This window comes from Bos javanicus, chromosome 8 (assembly GCF_032452875.1).
Source record: "Bos javanicus breed banteng chromosome 8, ARS-OSU_banteng_1.0, whole genome shotgun sequence".
In the NCBI taxonomy this organism is placed as follows: domain Eukaryota; kingdom Metazoa; phylum Chordata; class Mammalia; order Artiodactyla; family Bovidae; genus Bos; species Bos javanicus.
The window spans coordinates 39,784,618-39,806,934 of record NC_083875.1 but is presented as its reverse complement, the minus strand read 5'-3'; the positions used below and the strand labels follow the sequence as shown (position 1 = coordinate 39,806,934).

At 41.1% G+C, this 22,317-nt stretch overlaps 1 protein-coding gene across 5 annotated transcripts in view; it reads left to right on the top strand.

The window, feature by feature from the left end:
* The first annotated feature begins 4,969 nt into the window (after positions 1 to 4,969).
* Positions 4,970 to 22,317, top strand: part of PDCD1LG2 (programmed cell death 1 ligand 2) — a 96,913-nt gene continuing 79,565 nt past the window's right edge. Inside the window, exons 1-2 of one of the 5 annotated variants that reach the window (XM_061425364.1) lie at positions 4,970 to 5,490; positions 18,726 to 18,791. In XM_061425364.1, coding sequence (XP_061281348.1) covers positions 5,469 to 5,490; positions 18,726 to 18,791 — 88 coding nt within the window. In that variant the 5' untranslated portion in view covers positions 4,970 to 5,468. Of the gene's footprint in view, positions 5,491 to 6,192; positions 6,534 to 18,725; positions 18,792 to 22,317 lie in introns of those variants that run through there. The other 4 variants (XM_061425366.1, XM_061425367.1, XM_061425363.1 and 1 more) reach the window with 4 other exon arrangements.

The window sequence follows — 22,317 nt, the reverse complement described above, 5'->3', positions numbered from 1 at the left end:
CCCTAGAGGTAAAGAACCCTCCTGCCAGTGCAGGAGACGTAAAAGACGTGAGTTCAATCCCTGAGTGCACAAGATCCCCTGGCAAAAGAAATGGCAACCCACTCCAGTATTCATGCCTGGAGAATCCCATGGACAGAGGAGCCGGGCAGGCTACAGTCCACGGGGTCACAGAGAGGCAGACACAACTGAACGACTTAGCACACACACAAGGTATGGGATACTCCAGTGAATCCCCACCCCCACTTCAGGAATTTCAGGCAAGAAGCAGGTATTAATGTCTACATAAAGGCACTCTCAAGCATCAAGGATGTATGTCTAGTACCCCCTTTTCTCCTAAGAACCAGAGAAGAAGAAGACAGTAAACATTCCCTCCAGGCCCTCCACAACCTCCTCGTTGTCTCTTGAATCCCTCTCATTTAGTTTTTCTTGCTAAAGGCCAGTGAAGCTGTTCAATTTCTCCCATAGTCCCCTCTTCTGCATCCTCATTTCCTGCCCCCACCCTTGCACTTGGGAGACTTCTCTAGGGAATTTGACCTTAATGAAACTTAACATTTGTGACTTCTGTAACTTTTTTTCTCTATGAGGAGCCATCTCCCCAGTTATTTCTTCCCCATTCGGTGACATGGGGATTGCTAGAGCAGGAAAAGTACTTAATCAAACTATTAAACTTACAATAAACCTCCCATTTAGATGAGTTTCTTTCAGAAAGTGAAGGAAACCTGGGCCTTGTTCCTTCTAAATACAACCATCTCAGTTGCTCTGGCCAGAATATTCATCCACACTTTCCCTTCCCTCACTTTGAGCAACGGTTTTCCTTCACAGGTAGAGATCACATGGGATTGCAAGCTACGTGTGTGACTTCTAATAAGATGGCAAATGACCAACCTCCAGCCCCTGGGTTGACTGCAACTGAAGAAGTCTAGTTTTCAGTGTGGATTTCCACTCCCCCCGCCATCTGACTTCCTCTGCCTATGACTTTTTCCTCACCTCTGAATCCCCTATCCCCATTTTTTGAGAGAGGAGGTTAGCCATCATTCCTTTTTGTCACATTCCAGATAAACTCATATCAAGACGTTGGCCCCTGACTTTAGGAAGGTTGCTAAGGCTGGTTCTAGCTAAATTGCTGGCTTCTTGCAGTTCTGAGATGCTCTTTCTGGGCTCTTTCTCTTTGCCCAAGTCCCCAAAACCCAGGGAACATTTCTTTCTCACACTTAGACTTGTGTTCTTTTTTAATTTTTTCTTCCCAACAAGGCCTAGTAAAGTGGGAAATACTGGACTTATTTTTTGGACCTGAAGTAGCTAACATTGACTTAGCACCTGCTAGTGACAAGCACTGTTCTAAGTGTATTATGTGAGCTTTTTTTTTTCTTTTACTTCCAGTTTTATTGAGACATAATTAACATACCACACTGTGTAAGTTTAATGTGTGCAGCATCATGACTTGACATATATGCATCATGAAATAATGCCCACAACAAGTTAGTGAATATTTATCATCTCATATAAATACAAAATTTTAAAAATTAGAAAAGAAATTTTCTCTTTCTTAGGATTTACTCTCTTAACGACTTTCATATATAACATACAGCAGTGCTCGTTATGTGAATCCTTTGTACATTACATCCCTAGTACTTATTTACCTTATAATACTGAAAGCTTGTATAGTTTGACCACCTTCATCAAATTCCCCCTCCATCCGCCCTTGCCTCTTTTCTCAAGAAATCTCATCTTTTCCTAAAAGTTTGTTTGCTTGCTTTTGAAGGATAATTTACCTATAACACTATGTTAGTTTCTGGTACACAACATAATGACTCAATTTTTTTTAACATTTTATTTCATGTGATTTCATATGGTACAAAAGTATTATATGTTTGAACCTGTCACTCAAATAGGAGGTTCTTTCAGTTCTCTTGGCCAACCTTCTTTCAGAGGCAAATACATTTAAAAAAAATAATATTATGTAGAACATATATAGAAAATTTTCTCTTATAAAAACAAAAGTATTTGGACATTTTAAATTTAGTACAGCTTAGCATCCCAGTTTCTGTTGATAGATTTAGTTAATTGTTATGAGGTTTATATATAAGAAAAACTCTGTAAATGGTAGATATATTTTAACCCTTGATTAAGGGTGACATGTCTGACTTAAATTTGTTCTTATTTTTAAAATTTTATTCTGTTTTTTTGGTTGCACTGGGTCTTTGTGGCCACACATGTGCTTTCTCTAGTCGCAGCGAGTGGGGTCTATCCTTCATTGCAGTGCACGGGCTTTTCATTACAGTGGTTTCTCTTGTTACACAGCACAGGCTGTGGGCACATGGGCTTCAGTAGTTGTGGCTTAGGGACTCTAGAGCACAGGCTCAGAAGTTGTGGCACATGGGCTTAGTAGTTTCGCAGCATGTAGAATCTTCTCAGACCAGGGATTGAACCGTGACCCCTGCATTGGCAGGCAGATTCTTATCTGCTGCACCACCAAGGAAGTCCCATGTTCTTGTATTTTTTAAGAAGAAACTCCATTTGTAAATTCAAATTTGGTTTTCCCTTTATAATTTTCTGCTCAGTATTTTGGACACTTTGATTTTCTTCTTTTTGTAAAGGCTTTGAGTTTCTCTCTCTTTTCTCCTCTCAAATTCTTACTTCTTAGCAGAGACATTACTTTGCCAACAAAGGTCCGTCTAGTCAAGGCTATGGTTTTTCCAGTGGTCATGTATGGATGTGAGAGTTGGACTGTGAAGAAGGCTGAGTGCCGAAGAATTGATGCTTTTGAACTGTGGTGTTGGAGAAGACTCTTGAGAGTCCCTTGGACTGCAAGGAGATCCAACCAGTCCATTCTGAAGGAGATCAGCCCTGGGGTTTCTTTGGAAGGACTGATGCTGAAGCTGAAACTCCAGTACTTTGGCCACTTCATGCGAAGAGTTGACTCATTGGAAAAGACTCTGATGCTGGGAGGGATTGGGAGCAGGAGGAGAAGGGGATGACAGAGGATGAGATGGCTGGATGGCATCACTGACTCGATGGACATGAGTCTGAGTGAAGTCCGGGAGAGGGAGGCCTGGCGTGCTGGGATTCATGGGGTCGCAAAGAGTCTGACACGACTGAGCGACTGACCTGAACTGAGCAAGCTTAGCTCTTCATGTGTTTTTTGATTTGATAGTTTTCTTTTTGTTTTTATTTGGCATAGTAATAGAGTTTTTTCTAGCTGAGATTGCTCAGTGTTCAAACATTCTTCAGACAATACCTGGTCAATGCTACATTGCTTTTCTGACAAAGGCAGGTCAACTTGTTCTAACAAAGATTAGTCAGCTTTTCTTTCTTTTTTTAATTAATTAATTTATTTGGCTTCGTTGAGTCTTAGTTGCGGCACTCAAGATCTTTCATTGGGCTCCAAAGCACGGGCTCAGTAATTGCAGAGTGAGGGCTTATTTGCCCTGCAGCATGAAGGATCTTAGTTCCCTAACCAGGGATCAAACCTGCATTCCTTACATTGCAAGGCAAATTCTTAACCGCTGGACCACCAGGGAGGTCCCCAGTCAGCTCTTCTAAGTTGCTTCCGGAGTCTTTGCTCTTTAGCTGAATAGAGATGCTTCTGATGATCAGGGTATCACTCTGTGAACTGAGATTCCTATGAGGTTTGAAACTTCTTTTCCCTTCATAGCAATATCTTATAATCTTGCTGAATGTTTAGTTTTTAAATGCAGAGCCTTGTCCCTCAAGAACACTCCCCATGAAGACTTGGAGATGGTCAGATCACCACGTTCTTTGTTTCACATTTTTGAATCCTGCTTGTGAAGCACCTTCACCATGTGCCCCAAAGCTCCCTGCCTGCCACTTTCCTGGCAGCCCCACCAATGCCATGGGGCCCAGGCGAGGTAGAGGAAGGGGGACAGTAGAGAGTATATCTCCCTCCTGAGGAAAGGCAGGAACTCTGGTGGGTGGTATGTGGACCCCACAGATGCTGAACTTTTTAGAGTCTTGCAGGGGATATTCGTCCATTCTCCGAAGGAAGGTCAAGTAACAGCAGGCAACTCTCATTAAAAGCATATGCCTAGAGCTATGGGTGGAGAAGCAGTTCCCCACACAGCCCAATTCTCGGGGTCTAGGCAGCCACTCCTATTTGCAGCTACTACAAGTTTCATCCCTTCTGCTTTAAGAGATGAAATATAAAGAATGAGAAGGAGGAAAGGAAAATGCTGCTTTTTCAAAAGAAAAACAGTTAGGCAGGGGAGATTTAGAGGTACGACATGTTAAGAGGATTAGAACACATCAGAGAAATATGACTAAGAAAACCTACCCTGTCTCTTCTGACCTCATTCCTATGAACCAAGCGAATTGGGGTCATAGGAATGGAGTTGGTCTTCTAGGACTACATGCAAGTTGTCCTTTCCTTGCCACCAGGTTTGAGTCTCCCTATTGAAAAGCCTCATGGTGTAGTGGGGCCTCGGAGGCCTGAGTTCAAATACAGCCATGCAACTGAGGAAAGGTTGCTTGATGTCAACTGTTTCCTCATATGTATCATGGGTTTAACAGTATCTAGACCACAAGTTGCTCCAAGAATGAAATGAAGCTCTGTAGTGGGTTGAATAGTGTTCCCCCAAAATTCCATGCCCACTGGAGCCTCTGAATGTGACCTTATTTGAAACTAGGGTGTTAGCAAATGTAATTAGTTAAGATGAGGTCATACTGAAGTAGGGTGGGCACTAACACAATGGCTGGTGTTCTTATAAGAAGAGGAGAGGACACAAAGAATATGGGCAAGGAATAAGGTCATAAACAAGGTGAAGATGAAGGCAGAGATTGGGATGATCAGCTGCAGCCAAGGAATGCCAAGGTTTGACAGGAGTCCCCAGAAGGTAGGAAGAGGCAAGGAAGCATTCTTCCCTGGAGCCTTCAGCAGGAGTATGGCCATGTGACACCTTGACCTCTGACTTCTAGCCTCAGAAATTGTGAGAGAAATGTAGATACACTGTCTGTGGTTTTAAGCCACTCAGGTTGTAGTGATTTGTTACAGCAGCCTAAGAAAACAGATAATATCTATGCAAACTTCTTGGTGCGTAGCTAGAATGTGCAACGCTGAAAGTGAAACAAAAACCTCCCAGTAGGCTGGGCTGTAATCAGTTCCTTAGAATCAGTTTTGGTTTGAATTGTCCTCATGTTAAGAGAAAGCCTGAGCTGGATGGGGATGATATCTTTTCTCCTCTTGCTTAATGTACCTTATCTCCATATTTTTCTGTCAGCCGCCATCTCCTTTCTAGCTGTCCCTCTGCCAGCTAGAAAGAACCCAGGCAGCAACCTAGGTTTTATTTTCATTTTGGCTGTTTGTTTTGTTGGCTTCTGTGAGGACTGACAAAGAGCTACTGTTTGTTGTTTTATTTTCTTTTTGAGTCTTTGCCTGAGGAGCCTCACCAAGGCCTGATGGGAGTATCAAATGGGCTGTGATTGTCTCGTTTTGTGAGTTGGTGTTGCGGACCATGATGAGGCTGCCACAGTCGGGTAAGTGCAGGCACATTTTCTCTCCACACCATTGGAGATGTGAGAAACTGCCTCAGAAATTGTGTTCAGGGGCATAAACAAGCTAATTTCCACCTGTCCTCAAAACAGTAGGATTTCTCTTGTTGGTCCTATGCTTATTATTCTTGCTGAGCAGTTTTAAAAGGTGAGTTGTTGTTTTTGTTTTTGTTTTTTCTGCACAAAATAAATGTGAATGGAAAAAATTGAAATATTCCTGAAATTGTCACTCCACTTAGAATTTTGGAAAGTTAATGGAACTTAAAAATTTGGTTTTTTACATCCAACATCTGTTTGTGATTAACCCTTTGGCAGGCCGTCAACATTCCACAGTAGCCTGTGTTTACAAGATATGTTCTAAAAATCAGTTGTTTAAAACAAACAAACAAACCAGGACTTCCCTGGCGATCCACTGGTTAAGACTCCTAGCTTCCAATGCAGGGGTTGCAGGTTTGATTCCTGGTCAGGGAAGTAAGAGCCAACATGCCGAGGGACACGGCAAAAAAACCAACCATGCGCATTAACTTATAAACAACCATTATTTAACAAAAGTGTGACTTGGGCCTACTAAAGGGCTTCTATTCTACATAAAATGATAAAAGAAAGTTTAGCAAAATGAAGGAAAACCACTACTGGTCACTACCCATGTGTACATAATAGAATAGAGATGATAAGGAACTCATGTGAGAAATGGTTGAAGTGAGGAGGTGAAACTTGAATGAAATTACCTATAGATAAGGGCTTCCCTGGTGGCTCAGAGGGTAAAGCATCTGCCTGCAATGCAGGAGACCCAGGTTTGATCCCTGGGTTGGGAAGATCCCCTGGAGAAGGAAATGGCAACCCACTCCAGTATTCTTGCCTGGAGAATCCCATGGACAGAGGAGCCTGGTGGGCTACAGTCCACGGGGTCGCAAAGAGTCGGACAAGACTGAGCGGCTTCACTCTCACTTTCACTTTAAGGTCTTCTAACCCTGAAATTCTGTGGTCCTGTGGAAGGAAATGAATGACATACATTGGTAAAATGCACAGTAAGAATATTCACTGTGAGCAGTAATCAGATAGTTGTGCATGTGTGGCAGGTTGTTTCAGTCACGTCCAACTCTTTGTAACCGCATGGACTGTGGCCTGCCAGGCTTCCTTATGCATGGGATTCTCCAGGCAAGAACACTGGAGTAGGTTGCTATGCCCTCCTCTAGGGGAGCTTCTGAACCAGGGATCAAACCTACGGCTCTTACATCTCCTGGATTGGCAGGCAGGTTCTTTACCACTAACACCACCTGGGAAGCCCTCAGACAGTTGTAGCAGGAGTTAAATGCCAGTTGACCTGGATGTTCTTTAAGCTCCCTTTGAAGTCTAAGAGTTTATGAATAGATGAACTGTATCTGTTGCCACTCAGCTGGTCTATTTGCCTTCATTACCTGAACTCTCACTATCAACATATCTTCCTTGCTTTCTGTTCAAGGTGTCTTTTCAGATTTCTTCTGTCTGTGAACCTTTCCATTAAACTTCAGCTCCTTGTAGGGTAAGACACACCTTTTAGGTCCTCTGAATCCCGAGTGCCTATCATAGTGTATATGCATAGGTTCTCACTGAGTGCTTGTTCAGTTGTTGAATTAGTTGATTTGTTGAAATGGCAGGTAAATCATCAGATGTGGGATGTTTGCATAAAATATAGCAGGCAATGGGACTGATGGAAGTGAAGCAGATTCCTCAGGGACAGTATTAGGAGTTACACCTCAGATTGACTTGCTTTAAGATGCACTGGACAGCGATCCTTAGGTTGTTGTGTGTCATTTTTATTCCACATGGCAACATCCAAATATGCCACCAGCATTAACCGTGTCATACTTGGGTTACCCTGTAATGAGGCAACTGCATCCTGGCCTCCTCATATCCCATCCTGGGTCTTCTGCAATGGGGCTTCCTCCGGTTGTGTTCCCCTAATTTTCAAATCAACTCGCAGAATTCTAGGATAGATGGAGGAATCTGAAAGTTTATCCAGCCCCAGTCATCTCGGTGCTCTCCAGCCTTTTCCAATACCCCTGGGACTGATTCCCAGTTCTTACTCTCCTGATCTTTCTATTATCAGCCCCTTCTGCTTCTTGGGATTTTCCTCCCATGGCTCTGAGATATTGTGATAATGAAGCTTCTCACTCTTAGATCATTTCTTCTCTGCCTTCTTCTCTGGTCTCTTACTCCTACTCTCCAAATTTTGGAGCATTCCTCAGAGTTCAGACTTCCTTTCTAATCTCTTTTTTTTTTATACTCTCCCTCTCAGAGAGTTAATTTATTCCTTAGTATCATCTTACATTTTTATCAGAATTAACTTTTTATCTCTAGTCTCAAATAGTGTCCCAAACTTTAGACCTACAGTTTTCTTGACTGCCTTGCGTTACTTCTTGACTCAAACTCAACCCATCATCTTCCCTTTAAAAATCAGTTCTTGGTCTTATATTTGTTCCCCACCCCCAATAACATCAATATTGTCTTGACAGTCTGGCCTCAAAAATCACAATCAACTTGTTGCTTCTCTTTCTTTCCCATGTGGCTGATCACTTGTCAATTGTTTTGTCAATTTTCCCATCAGTTGTCTTATAATAAATTTCTCCTTCCTTTCCCTTTCTTCCTTTTTTTTTTTTTTTGACCCTAAATATGGGGCTTTACCAAACTTCTGGATGAATACTGTGAACCCCCTAATCAAGTAGCTGGCCTCTAATTCCACTTTTCCACCATTATATACTAAAGGGAAAAAAAAAACAAAACTTAGATTTAATCTTTCCAAACTTCTTTGTTATTGTCACTCAGTGTTTGAGTGACTGTCACTGTCTTTCTTGGCAGCTCTACCTGGTATTAAGCTCTTAACATTCTCAAATTATATTTCCAGCCAGGTTATGCTCTTCATTGTCTTCCTCAACATGCCCTACATGTTTGTTCCTGGGCCGTCTGCAGTGCCCTTAAGAGTTGTTTCAGCTCTCCAATTCCTATCAGTGCTTCAAAGACCCACTTCAAATCCCATCACTACCAGTCAGCTTCCAGGGTTTTTTCATCTTCATGCAAAATATTCTATGCCACTTATTATTTTTAATGTGTACGAGTTTTAACCTTCTGACTGTGTTATAATGTCTTTAAATGTAGGATGCTTTCTTAGGTGAATCCTTCTATTGATTCTCACAGTCTATTATAAAAACTTGAAAAAAATGGGAGCTTACTATTTATTGATTAAAAAGTTGAGATTCAATTTGAATTTAAGTTAAATTTGAACTGCTAAGTTAAATTCATTAGAATTGTGTCTTAAGTCTACAGATAGTCTACCTGGGTCTCAGATCAAAAGTTCAACTTTATGTCTATGTACATATTCATATGATGAAAGTGAAAGAGGAGAGTGAAAAAGTTGGCTTAAAGCTCAACATTCAGAAAACTAAGATCATGGCATCTGGTTCCATCTCTTCATGGGAAATAGATGGGGAAACAGTGGAAACAGTGTCAGACTTTATTTTGGGGGGCTCCAAAATCACTGCAGATCATGATTGCAACCATGAAATGAAAAGACGCTTACTCCTTGGAAGGAAAGTTATGACCAACCTAGATAGCATATTCAAAAGCAAAGACATTATTTTGTCAGCAAAAGTTCATCTAGTCAAGGCTATGGTTTTTCCATTAGTTGTGTATGGATGTGAGAGTTGGACTGTGAAGAAAGCTGAGTGCCGAAGAATTGATGCTTTTGTACTATGGTGTTGGAGAAGATTCTTAAGAGTCCCTCGGACTGCAAGGAGATCCAACCAGTCCATTCTAAAGGAGATCAGTCCTGGATGTTCTTTGGAAAGAATGATGCTAAAGCTGAAACTCCAGTACTTTCATGCAAAGAGTTGACTCATTGGAAAAGACTCTGATCCTGGGAGGGATTAGGGGCAGGAGGAGAAGGGGATGACAGAGGATGAGATGGCTGGATGGCATCACTGACTCGATGGACGTGAGTCTGAGTGAACTCCGGGAGTTGGTGATGGACAGGGAGGCCTGGCGTGCTGCAATTCATGGAGTCACAAAGAGTTGGACACAACTGAGCAACTGAACTGAACTGAACACATTATATGGGCTTCCCATGTGACTCAGTGGTAAAGAATCTACCTGCCAGTGCAGGAGCCGCAGGAGACATGAGTTAGATCCCTTAGTTGGGAAGAGCCCCTGAAGGAGGAAGTGGCAACTCACTCCAATATTCTTGCTGGGATAATCTTATAGACAAAGGAACCTGGTGGACTATAGTCCATGGGGTTGGAAAGACTCAGACACGAGTGCACCCTCACACACATTCATATAAATACACATTTATAAGTTAAAATGTATCAATTATCTCTATGATATCATCTTAACTCTCTTTCTTAAATGCCTTTTAGAGGAAAGGAGTGAAAGACTTTAGCTGGAATAAGGCCAATCTTACTTATTGTAACTTTCACTAGTGATCAAATGTTACTGATATGCCAATAGTACTTTTGGTAGTTAGAAATGGAATCACACATTAATACCTAAAAGTATTAAAGTTTTCATGGTTCATCAAAAATCTTGGTATGTTGCACACTTGAGGATTACCTAACATGGTGAAACAAAATAGTTGAGATTGGTTGTTAGCTGCATAGATGGCACATGGAAGGGACTGTGGAAATCACCTAGTTCACCCTTCTTTTGTAGAAAGTGGAGAATAAGTTCTTAAGGCAGCAGAGACAAAGACCGGATCTCCTGTCTCCTAAACCTTCCACCATGCCACCAATAGCAGCAGCTTCTCTAGTGGCCTGGGTGACAACAGAAAGAGGACAGCAATTTGAGCAGGACCTTTCACAAATCTAAAAATGGTAGCTTTCATTTCTTCTCACTCTCAAGCTTGATTATCTCCTGACCAAGAGGGCCTTTCTTGACTCCTCCTGGAGCCACAAGAAAATTTCTCAAAGCTTATCCTATGCCATTTTGTTCCATTTTAGGTCATTCTTTCAGGCCCTGCCTGACTGAGTATGAAAGAGTTCATACTTCCCTCAACTACTTGCCTTGCCCTCAACTACTACGACATGCTCACAGGCAGAATTATCAAGAACTACTCAGAACTTCATTAAGAATTATCCAGAAATTAAGAAATTCAGCTAAACTGATTACTTGATTAAAAACTATTTTTTCCACTCACATTCCAAAGTGTTTATTATGGGTGAGGGGCCTGGTGCCATTCTGAGTTTTAAGACATTCCTTTCTTTCATTAAGGGCTTCCCTGGTGGCTCAGACGGTAAAGCGTCTGCCTGCAATGCTGGAGACCCAGGTTTGATTCCTGGGTTGGGAAGATCTCCTGGAGAAGGAAATGGCAATCCACTCCAGTACTCTTGTCTGGAAAATCCCATGGACGGAGGAGCCTGATAGGCTACAGTCCATGGGGTCGCAGAGTCTGACACAACTGAGCGACTACACTTCACTTCACTTCATCCTGCCTGATACAAGGATAGCTATAATCTTCCTCTGCTTGATGGAAAGACTAGCAAAACCAAATGCGTCCATAAGGGATATATAATTAAGATGAAATGAACAACTGACCAGGCATAGGCAAGGCATAGGAAAATATTTATATCCAAAACAAAGGTGAGTTTTAAAAGAGAAAGCTAGAGAAGGCTGTGGTTGTTTGAACATGTTCATTGCATTGTGGAGAAGAGTCATCACAATGCTCATTTGGCTGAAGAAGTACCTCACCCATCGGCACTCTGTAAATGATGCATCAAGTTAATTGATTTAGGCAATACACCCTATAAGCTCTCCAGATAAATTCTTCCAGGCCCTGCCTGACTGAGTATGAAAGAATTCATACTTCCCTAACATTAAATGCTTTAAGAATCCACTTTTTTTCAGAAAATGTGGTTCTCCTAAGGAGCCCAGGAGGCACAAGTCTTATCCAGATTGCTGTGTTTTGAGGGAGGTTGGTGAGGGGCTTGAGATACCTGTGGAAACATTCTTCTGGGAGATAATCTTGTCAATAATCTTACTGTTAAAAAGGGATCACCTTCTACCTCTTGTGGAAACCTTTGTTTCAGCATGTACCCTGTGCTTAAAGAATTCCAGGAATGAGGCCTCCCCATGCATGAGTGGCTCTGTTTGATAAAAAGTTCTTGTGTGCAGCCAAAATAAACAGCCGCTATATAGTTTCTGTTTCTCTGATAGAATTGTGTCAATTGGGAGTCTGTAGAGGATGAGATGGCTGGATGGCATCGCCGACTTGATGGACGTGAGTTTGAGTGAACTCCGGGAGATGGTGATGGACAGGGAGGCCTGGCGTGCTGCGATTCATGGGGTCGCAAAGAGTCGGACGTGACTGAGCGACTGAACTGAACTGAGACTAAGATTCCTGAGTATGATGCTAAATTGCTGTGCATACAAACACTCATTCACTTGTCTGTTCAGCACACAGTTATAAGGACCAAATCAAGTGCAGTCCACCTTTTGCATCCAAAGGGCTCTACAACCCTATGTATATGGCCAGCTATGCTATGCCACTTTACATAATGGACTTGAGTATCCCTGGATTTTGGTATCTGCAGACAATCCTGGAACCAATACCCTGCAAGATACCAGGGGATGACTGTACAAAGAGCTCCTGTTCTAGCCTTGAAGACATCACCTTGTAAACAGTGGGAGCTGTTGAAGTCTTTTAAGCAGGAGTGACATGGTTTAGGTTTGATTATTCAGTTTTCAAGAGATTGTTCTGCCTGCTAGGTAAAGGGATGGTTCATCCAATAGATATTAACTGAGTGCCTCCTTATTGCCAGACTGTGCTTAGGGCTGAAGGCATAGCAGTAAGCAAACAGACAAAGATCCCTGCCCTTTGAGTGATTATATTATAATGGAAGACAGCAGGTAATATTAATAATACAATAAAACAGGTACATTATATGGTAAATTCAATGGTAACAAAAGTTTTGGGAAAGAGAGACAGACAAGGAAAATTGGAAATGCTGGGGACGGGGGAGGTGGTGCTGTTGCAATTTTATATAAGGCAGTCTCACTAGAAAGAGCAAAGAAAACATCCAAGGGTGGGGATAGGCACACTGGCAGCAAGATCCACTCTTAAAGGGGTGGGTGTGAGGAAGGTATTGCACAGGCTGGAAGTGGGCTCAGGGCCATTTGGTCAGGGAAGTCTAGCATCCCAAAGACACAGATTGTAATGGGTCATGGGGTAAGGTCGAGGGCTCCAGATAATACCTCTCAGCCCAGCAAACACCCCACACTGCAGAAGGGGCATGGCCACAATAGGGTTTTCTAAAGCATGGCAGGAGGGGCTTAACACAGAGGCCTCTCTTATATGGGTTATTGGAAGGACTTATGATTTTATTCTCAGTGAAATATTGAGCCACCAAAATGTTTTGAGCAGACATGATTCAACTCATATTTTTAAAGACTCGCTCTGGTTCCTGTGTTGAGAATCACCTGTAGGAAGCCAAAGTTAGAATCACCATGAGAGACAGTGATGGCTGAGATTGATATATTAATAGAGGCAGTGAGATGTGGTCAGATTCTGGATATATTTTAAATAACGGGTTATAGCATTTATTCATGAATCAGATGTAGGTGAGAAAACATAGGAATCAAGGATGACTCCAAGATTTGTGACCACTAGAGAAGGATGGAACAGAAGGAAGCAAGACTAGAAGGTAAAAATGGCATGAGGAAGCTATGCTGTGGTGTAAGGAAAAATGATGTGAAGCTGAATTAAGGTGATAGTAGGGCTGTGGGAAGAAGAGGCATCATCAGGAAGTATCCAGGAAGTAGAATTAATAGGACTGAGGGATGGACTGAATGTGTAAGATGAGAGATGAGTAGGTTTAAGATGACCCCCCAGGGTTCTGGCTTGAAGTAAGAGTTATTATTACTGACTCTTTATGGAAATGGAATACAGAAGTTTTTATAAACTATCTAAGGTCTTGAAAGTGAAAGTGTTAGTCACTCAGTTATGTCTGACTCTTTGTGATCCCATGGACTATAGCCTGCCAGGTTCCTCTGTCCAAGGAATTCTCCAGGCAAGAATAATGAAGTGGGTAGTCATTCCCTTCTCCAGAGGATCTTCCCAACCCAGGGATTGATCCTGAGTCTCCTGCATTGCAGGCAGATTCTTTACCATCTGAGCCACCAGGAAAGAGGCTAATAATTTGTAGACTCAGAATTTGAACTCAGGATGTTCCTGACATTAGAACCTGAACTCTTAATCATTGCATGGGGCACATTATCCTTAGATGAAAGACTTCTGGTTGGAAAGTACCTTTATGACAGTGACTCTCTCTTAGTTGGCTCAAGGAAGCAGTGTGCAAGGAAAGTCCCCTTGGATGGGGAGGGAAGAAGGGGAAGTTAGAACCAGTATTGGGTGAATCCGGAGTCCTTTCTGTCACCAGAACTATATGCTACATGCTATCCTTTTGTATTCTAGAAACAAAAATGCTCAGAAAGTGCTAGGCTACAGATGCAGCTTAAAATGATATCTTTTCTGGATATATTTGCATTTACAATAAGGAAGAGAGTTTTCAAGTCCAGCAAAGGTGTGTCTTGAGCATTTCTTGCTGGAAAGCACTAGATTTTGTTCCCAGTTGTTCAGTTCAGTCGCTCAGTCATGTCTGACTCTTTGCGACCCCATGGACTGCACCATGCCAGGCCTCCCTGTCCATCCCCAACTCCCGGAGTTTACTCAAACTCATGTCCATTGAGTCGGTGATGCCATCCAATCATCTCATCCTCTGTCATCCCCTTCTCCTCCAGCCTTCAATCTTTCCCAGTATCAGGGTCTTTTCCAATGAGTCAGTTCTTCACATCAGGTGGTCAAAGTATTGGAGCTTCAGCATCAGTCCTTCCAATGAATATTCAGGACTGATTTTCTTTAGGATGGACTGGTTGGATCTTCTTGCAGTCCAAGGGACTCTCAAGAGTCTTCTTCAATACCACAGTTCAAAAGCATCAATTCTTCAGTGCTCAGCTTTCTTTATAGTATGACTATATGGGTATGGTATGACTATCATACCCAGTTGTTACCTGCTGTAATATCTCCCTCCCTAAGTTAAAAACAAGAATACAGACCCCTGTGGACCTTGCATTCCCTTCTAGCTACTGCCTCATATCTCTTCCCCTTTTTATAGCACTGTTCTCTAAAAAGTTGCCCGTATTCTGTTGCCTCCACTTCCTTACTTCCTATTTTTATCTGTATGAAGTCTACTGATACTGTGCTTACCCGGGTCATCCGTGACCTTCATACTACTAAATCCAGTGCTCAGGAGCATTTGGCTCAACTGATAACTCCCTCCTTCTATGTTTTAAACTCTAGGTTTTATTATTATTATTTTTTAATTTTTGTTCATTATTTTATCTGTTATTTTATTATTATTTACTAGTGGTGAAGCCAACAGATCAGGTGACTGTAATTGAAAAAATAGTTTGTTATAGTCACAGATGCCAAGAGTAAAGGGGCACGCCACACCTCAAAGGGACATACAGGCAAATACCAGTGTTGCACAGGAGGTAGAAGGAGAGGGGGGCAAAGTGGGCAGGAGCCCTCACTGTGGTTTCCATAGGAAGGAATTGGGCTAGTTTGAATAATCTGTTATTTGGCCCTAGGGTGATCAGAGCAGATACATATAAAGTGGCCCAGAGTGTGAAAGCCCCAAAAGGAGGTGATTAGAGGTAGGGCTCTGGATAGGTTGCTTTGCATATGAAATAGGTAAGTTGTTTACTCTCTCTAGGAATTGGCTAATCCTGAGGAGGCAGTCCTTCTAGAGTCAACAAGACTCCAGATGTGAAAGCATCAGAATATAGAAAATAAGAGATGCTTAATTTGCCTTTATACCCATTCTCCCAGTTTGCTTTGTTAGTATTCCCCTCAAAGACCCATAAATGTTGGAATGCCCCATATCTCAGTCCTTTTACAGTGTCCCTTCTCTCTCTCTCTCTTTAGGAGACACCATGCAGCACTATGGCTTTAAGTAACACTTAGGCATTAATGACTCCCAAATGTGTATCTCTGTCCTAAACTTTGGACCACCAGTTGTCCGCCTGCCTACTAAACATCTTTACTTGGAGTCTAATAGTCATTTCAAACCAAAGATATTCCAAATACAGTTCTTGATTTCTGCTCTCAAATCTGCTTCTTTCTTAGTTTTCTGCTTTTTAATAGGTATCTCCATTCCTAGTGACTCAAGCCCCAAACCTAGAAATTTTCCTAGATTTATTTACTTTTGTTAAACTATATTTACAACCTGTCAGCAATTCCCATCAAATCTTCTTTAAAAATATAGAATACTTAAATAAATGGAAAAACATGCTGCATTCACGGATTAGAAGACTTAATGTTATAAAAATGGCTGTATTCCCCAATAGACCTACAGATTTAGTGCAATCCCTGTCAAAATTCCAGCTGCTTTCTTGTGTGGAAATGGACAAGTTTTTCCTAAAATTCACATGGAAATGCAAGAGAGCAAGAATAGCCACACATCAAATAATAATAAAAGTAAAGTCTTAAAAAAAGAAAAGCAAGTTTGAAGATTCACATTTCCCGATTTCAAAACTTACTGTAAAGCTACCACATAATGAGCAATCTGTGGTACAAACATAAGACAGACATTTATATCAATGGAATAGAATTGAGATTTCAAGCTAAGCCCATGCATTTAAGGTCAGTTGATTTTTGGTGAGGGTGCTATGACAATTCAATGGAAAAAGAATACTGTTTTAAACAAATTGTGCAGAGATAATTGGATGTCTACGTGCAAATGAATGAGTGAAATCTTACCTCACACCATTGACAAAAATTAACTCAAACTGGGTTAAAGATGTAAATAAAAGAACTAAAGCTGTGAAAAATTCTCAGAAGGAAACATAGATGTAAATCTTTGTGACCTTGGGTTAGGCAATGACTTCTTAGAGATGACACCTAAAGAACAAGCAATTAAAAGAGAAAGTTTTAGACAAAACTAGCCTTCATCAAAATTAATTTGTACGTTACAATTAAATTAAAACATCTGTGCTTCGAAGAACTCCATCAAGAAACTGAAAAGACAATCACAGGATGGGAAAGAGCCATTGCAAATCATATATTTGATAAACAGTTTGACAGTTTCTGGGAAAGTTAAATACAGAGTTACCATTTAACCAAGCAGTTCCACTCCTACATGTACACTCAAGTGATTCAGAAACATATCTATACAAAAACTTGTAAATGAATGTTCATAGCAGCATTATAGCCAACAAATGGAAACAACTCAAATATCTATCAACTGTTGAGTGGATAAGAAAGATGTGGTGTGAATACACACCGATAGAATAATCAGTTCAGTTCAGTTCAGTCACTCGGTCGTGTCCAACTCCTTGCAACCCCATGAACTTCAGCACGCCAGGCCTCCCTGTCCCTCACCAACTCCCAGAGCCCACCCAAGCTCATGTCCGTTGAGTCGGTGATGCCACCCAACCATCTCATCCTCTGTCATCTCCTTCTCCTCCTGCCCTCAATCTTTCCCAGCATCAGGGTCTTTTCAAATGACTCAGTTCTTCACATCAGGTGGCCAAAGTATTGGAGTTTCAGCTTCAACATCAGTCCTTCCAATGAACACCCAGGACTGATCTCCTTTAGAATGGACTGGTTGGATCTCCTTGCAGTCCAAGGGACTCTCAAGAGTTTTATCCAGCACTACAGTTCAAAAACATCAATTCTTCAGCGCTCAGTTCAGTTCAGTTCAGTCACTCAGTCGTGTCCGACTCCTTGCGACCCCATGAATCACAGCATGCCAGGCCTCCTTGTCCATCACCAACTCCCGGAGTTCACTCAAACTCACATCCATCGAGTCGGTGATGCCATCAGCTTGTCATAAAAAGGAATGAAGACTGGTAATGCATTACAACACAGAGGAGTCTTGAAAATAATATGCTCAGTGAAAGAAGCTAGACACAAAAGACCACATATTGTATGATTCTATTTATATGAAATAACCAGAATAAGCAAGTTTATAGAGACAGAAAGAAGGTTAGTGGTTGCCAGGGACTGGAGGAAGAGGGAAGAAGAATTGGGGGTGTTTCAGCTAATGGGCATGGGGTTCCTTTTTGGAGTGATGAGAATAATCCAGAATTGGATAGTAGTATGGGTTGCACAGTTCTGTAGAATATACTAAAAACCACTGAGCTGTACCACTGAATCATCTGTGTCTTAAATATATATGTATACACACACATAATCCTCTATTGTATGGTATGTCAATTATACTCCAATAAAGCTGTTAAAATTTTAATAATTTAAAGGGCAAATTTTTAAAGTTCAATAAATGTTTTAAATGTATAAATGGAAAAAACCTTCAACAGACCACCTCTCATCTCCACTGGCCCCACTACTCTGGTCTAAACTATCATCATCTCTGCAAAAAAATTCCTTACTCATCGTTCTGCTTCCAATCTTGCCCATCCCACTCTCCTTTACAACAGTAGTCTATTGTCTACACCAAAACTAAGTCTTCTTTTAAAAATGTAAATGAGGTCATGTCATTCTCCTGATCCATATCCTTCACTGGCTTTCCATTGTACACAGAGCAGCTCTGCTTTTACCTGATTCAGATGTATGGCGCTGTCTGATTAATTCCCCTTGAAGAAATGCTTCCAAGGCCAATAAAATTTAAAAGCCTCTTTGAAGACAAAGAAGTTGACAGTGTTATACCCTGTCTCTTTTACTTTAGCTGTGAGAAGTCCTTAAGTGGGAAAGTTTGTGAGCTTTGACAACTTTACCTGCTCAGTCAACTAGCAAATATTTATAGAGTATCTAGCTCTGTTCCCAGAGTTGCAGTCCAGCTGGAAATGATGGTGTACAGTATCCATTTGATGAACAAGACTGATTTTCAAAGGCCTACACTGAAACTATGGAAGAAACAAAGAGGTGCAGATAACCAGCTTTTGTGGTTACCAGTCATGAGGACTGGTTCATACTCAGAAAAGGTTGCAAGAAAAGGAAGAAGGGCTTCTAATTTGGATCGACAGAGTGCCTCACTTCTTCTTACCCTATCTCTCATCTCCTCTAGGCAATCAGCCTTTAACTTTTCTTCCTAGCTCTACTCTACTATGGTCTGCTGCCTCCCCAAAGATTTGTTTACCAGTCATTTCATTGTTTTCAGGAGTGAGCAAATGACCAGATCATGAGATCCAGCAAAACTGCTGAAGGCTCTGAGACTTTCAATTGTCTGTTTCAGATCCGGTACAGAGCATGTTCCTCCTACTAATTTTGAGCCTGGGACTGCAGCTTCAACAGACAGTAGGTAAGAAAAGTCAAAGGCTGGGGAGGGTCCTGAGAAAGGAACAGATGATGACCCCTAGCTGAAGATGAGGATGAGAATGTGGTCCTTGGGCTAAAGGCTTTCTTTAAGAGAAAGGGTGATTACCGGCTATGACAAGCGCAGTCAAAAGAATGGTGCCCAGGGTGGCTTGTGCGCACCTGTTTCCCTATCTTACAGAAACAGGGACTGATAATATTGGTCCATCTATCCCCACTCTCCAGTAAACGTAGTAACAAGATGACAAGACCATTCAGACCATCATTGCTGAAATGACCCAAGAGAACATGGGTTAAGTGTCCTGAAAGATGAGATGTCAAGCAGCTGTTCTTTTCTCTTCTGTCAGAGACACTTCCTCTATTAAAAAGCAACAGTAGCAGCCATTGGTCATTCACACATTAATGTGGGTTACTTGAATTGGGAAATCAGTCTTCCTTGCATCTAAATGAAAAATGAACCTTAAGCTATGCCTTTGGATTTTGAAGGAAGATACTCTGCTCGAGGGCATAGATGGCAAGGAGGAAAGCAGTTTCGGAGTTTCACTTTCCTGAGGAAGGCAGTTCAGACCATTCATGTGTTCAGTCAGAATCATGAGCGCTTTACAGTGGTGAACACCAGTATGTAAGAGAGGAAGACAGAAATGGACACAGGGAATTAGGTCCTCTGTAATAGCAGGCCCAATCCCATGGGAAGTCATCCAACATGCTGCCTTTGACTGAGAAAGAATGCCTTTGTTGGCACTGATAAATTTTTGAGGAGCTTTCCCCTCTCTTCCAGGTGATCCCAGTAGAATTCCTCCCCCTCCCTTGGGCTGCCCAGCAGGGTCTGGCACTAGAGTCATTGACTTGGGGCCATCTTTGGAGAACACCCCAATATTCTGCTTACTCCAGCCCTGCCCTTGCAGTAAGGGGAATATCAATGAACACTTGATATTTCCTTCCTAAGGGATCCTGGCCAGCTGGGATTTTTGGAGACAGGTGTGAAATTAACTCTTTCCTTATATGAATGCTCTGTGGATGGTCTACTGTGTTATCTGTAAAATAATTTAAAGTGTGAAGTGAAAAGCTATCAGAAAATATTTTCATTTTAAAATTACTAATTTTTAAATTGACATAAAAATTTATACTTTTTTAAATAAAAGCATCTATGAGTTTTGACATATGCATAATCATATAGCCACTTGCCAGGTGGCTCAGTGGTAAAGAATTCACCTGCCAATGAAGGATACATAGGTTTGATCCCTGGGTCAGGAAGATGCCCTAGAATAGGAAATGGCAGCCCGTTCCAGTATGCTTGCCAGGACATTGCATTGACAGAGGAGCCTGGTGGGCTACAGTCTATGGGGCCGCAGAATTGGACATGACTGAGCACACACGCTCACACATAGTCATATAGCCACTACCACAATCAAGACCCAGAACGGTTCTGTCACCAAACAAACAAAAACCATCCCTCAACCGCCCCCCAACTCTATCCTATAGTTTTAAATTTTCCAGAATGTTATATAAATGGGATCATTTTTAGACATTCCTTTTGCCTGGCTTTCACTTATCACAGTGCATTTGAGATTTACCCATATTGTTATATGAATCAGTAGTTCATTTCTTTTTGTTGCTGATTAGTATCACACTGTCTGTATGCACCACATTTTGTTTATTCATTTTCCAGTTGAGGGACTTTTGGGTTGTTTCCTGTTTTTGGCAATTATAAATATAGTTGCTTTAAACATTTGTATATAGGTTTTTGTGGAAGCATAGAGTTTCATTTCACTTGGGTGAATACCTAGGAGTGGGATTGTTGAGACATACATTAAGTATATATTTAACTTTATAAGAAACCATCAAGCTGTTCTTAGTATCTATACTGTTTTTGCATTCCTGCCAGTAAAGTATGAGAGTTCCAATTGTTCCACATCCTTGACATCACTTGGTATTGACATTGTCATTTTTGTTTTTAAAGACATTCTAATAGGTGTACAGAAGTATCTCATTGAGGTTTAATCTGCCTTTCCCTAGTATCTGGCAATGATAAGCATATTTTCATGTACCTATTGCCCATCCATATATCTTCTTAAGTGCATATCAAATCATTGACCATTTTTAATTGGGTTATTTTCTTATTTTTCAGTTTTGAGGGTTTTTTATGTATTCTGGATACAAATTCTTCATCAGATATGTGATATGCAAATATTTTCTCCTAGTCTGTGGTTCATCTTTTCATTCTCTTAACAGTGTCTTTTGCAAAGGAGAGATTTTAATTTTGAAGCTATCCAATTTATCAAATTTTTTCTTTGATGGCTAGTCATATCTAAGAATCTTTAGATTCTTTGCCTAACCCATGACCTGAAAGATTTTCTTCTATGTTTTCTTCTAAACATTTTATAGTTGTACATTTTACATTTAGGTTTGCCATCCACCTTCAGTTGATTTTTGCATAGTATACAAAAATTTTTGTGAAGTGTAGATTGGGATTTTTCTTTTTGGTATATGGACATCCAGTCGCTCCAGCCCCATTTGTTCACTTATTGAAAAGACTGTCTTTTTTCTATTGATTGCCTTTGCACCTTTGTAAAAAAAAAAGGCAATTGGCTCTTTGTGTGAGTCTTTTTCTGGGCCCTCTGTCTGTATTATTGATCTATGTATATATGCTTTCACTCATATCACTCTCTTATTACTGTAGCGTTGTAGTTCAGTTTTTTTTTTCTTATATTTTCATTTCAAAACCTAAGGCATCTTGTAACTTAGACATATTCAAGAAAAATATTTATTTTTGTACTTCGTCATGTCTTGGAAGAAAAAGTAACCCCAATCTTATGTCTCTCATTGATGCTTCCTTCTTTCTTCATCCATCTGAGAAGAATAAAACTCAAGAGGCACATGGCCATGGTGATGCTGACGTCACTCTAGGACAGGGACCACACCCTGGGTCATTCTGTCTAGGTTATAGCCGGCCTTCAAAACTACATCTGCTGACCCCTGAGATATACAAAGCAGAAGAATCAGGTTGGGGAAGGGATTTCAAGTAGACAAGATGTCTCATGCAGCATTCTTGCAAAAAGAAGTGCATGAGTCAGGTGTCCAGAGCAGCATCTATCCAGAACCAGGAACTAGAGTTTTCTGAGGACTGGCTGCGTAAAGCAATCCCCTCTCACCTCCCCGCCTAGACCCATCCTCACTTTTCAAATCCCTTAGGTAGGAAGTCTGTAAGCATTTAAGTTTCTGTTAATGCAGAAAAAAAGTATAAAATTAGCTTAAAGAGGAAGCTATCTTGGGAGTTAATGCAAATAAATTGTTTTGTGTTTCCTGGAGATATGACAGGTGCTGACTCCTGATTGCAAATAAAATGCAAACTTCTCCCAAGAACTTTCAAAAAGGCTCTAGCATTACTCAAGCCAGCTATTTTCATCTGTCTAAAGAACCTTCATGTATTAATTTTTCATGCTGTAGCCACGTCCTTCACCCTTTAATTTAGTCAAGACGACCAAATGAATATTTCGTCTGCCTAGTTTTGC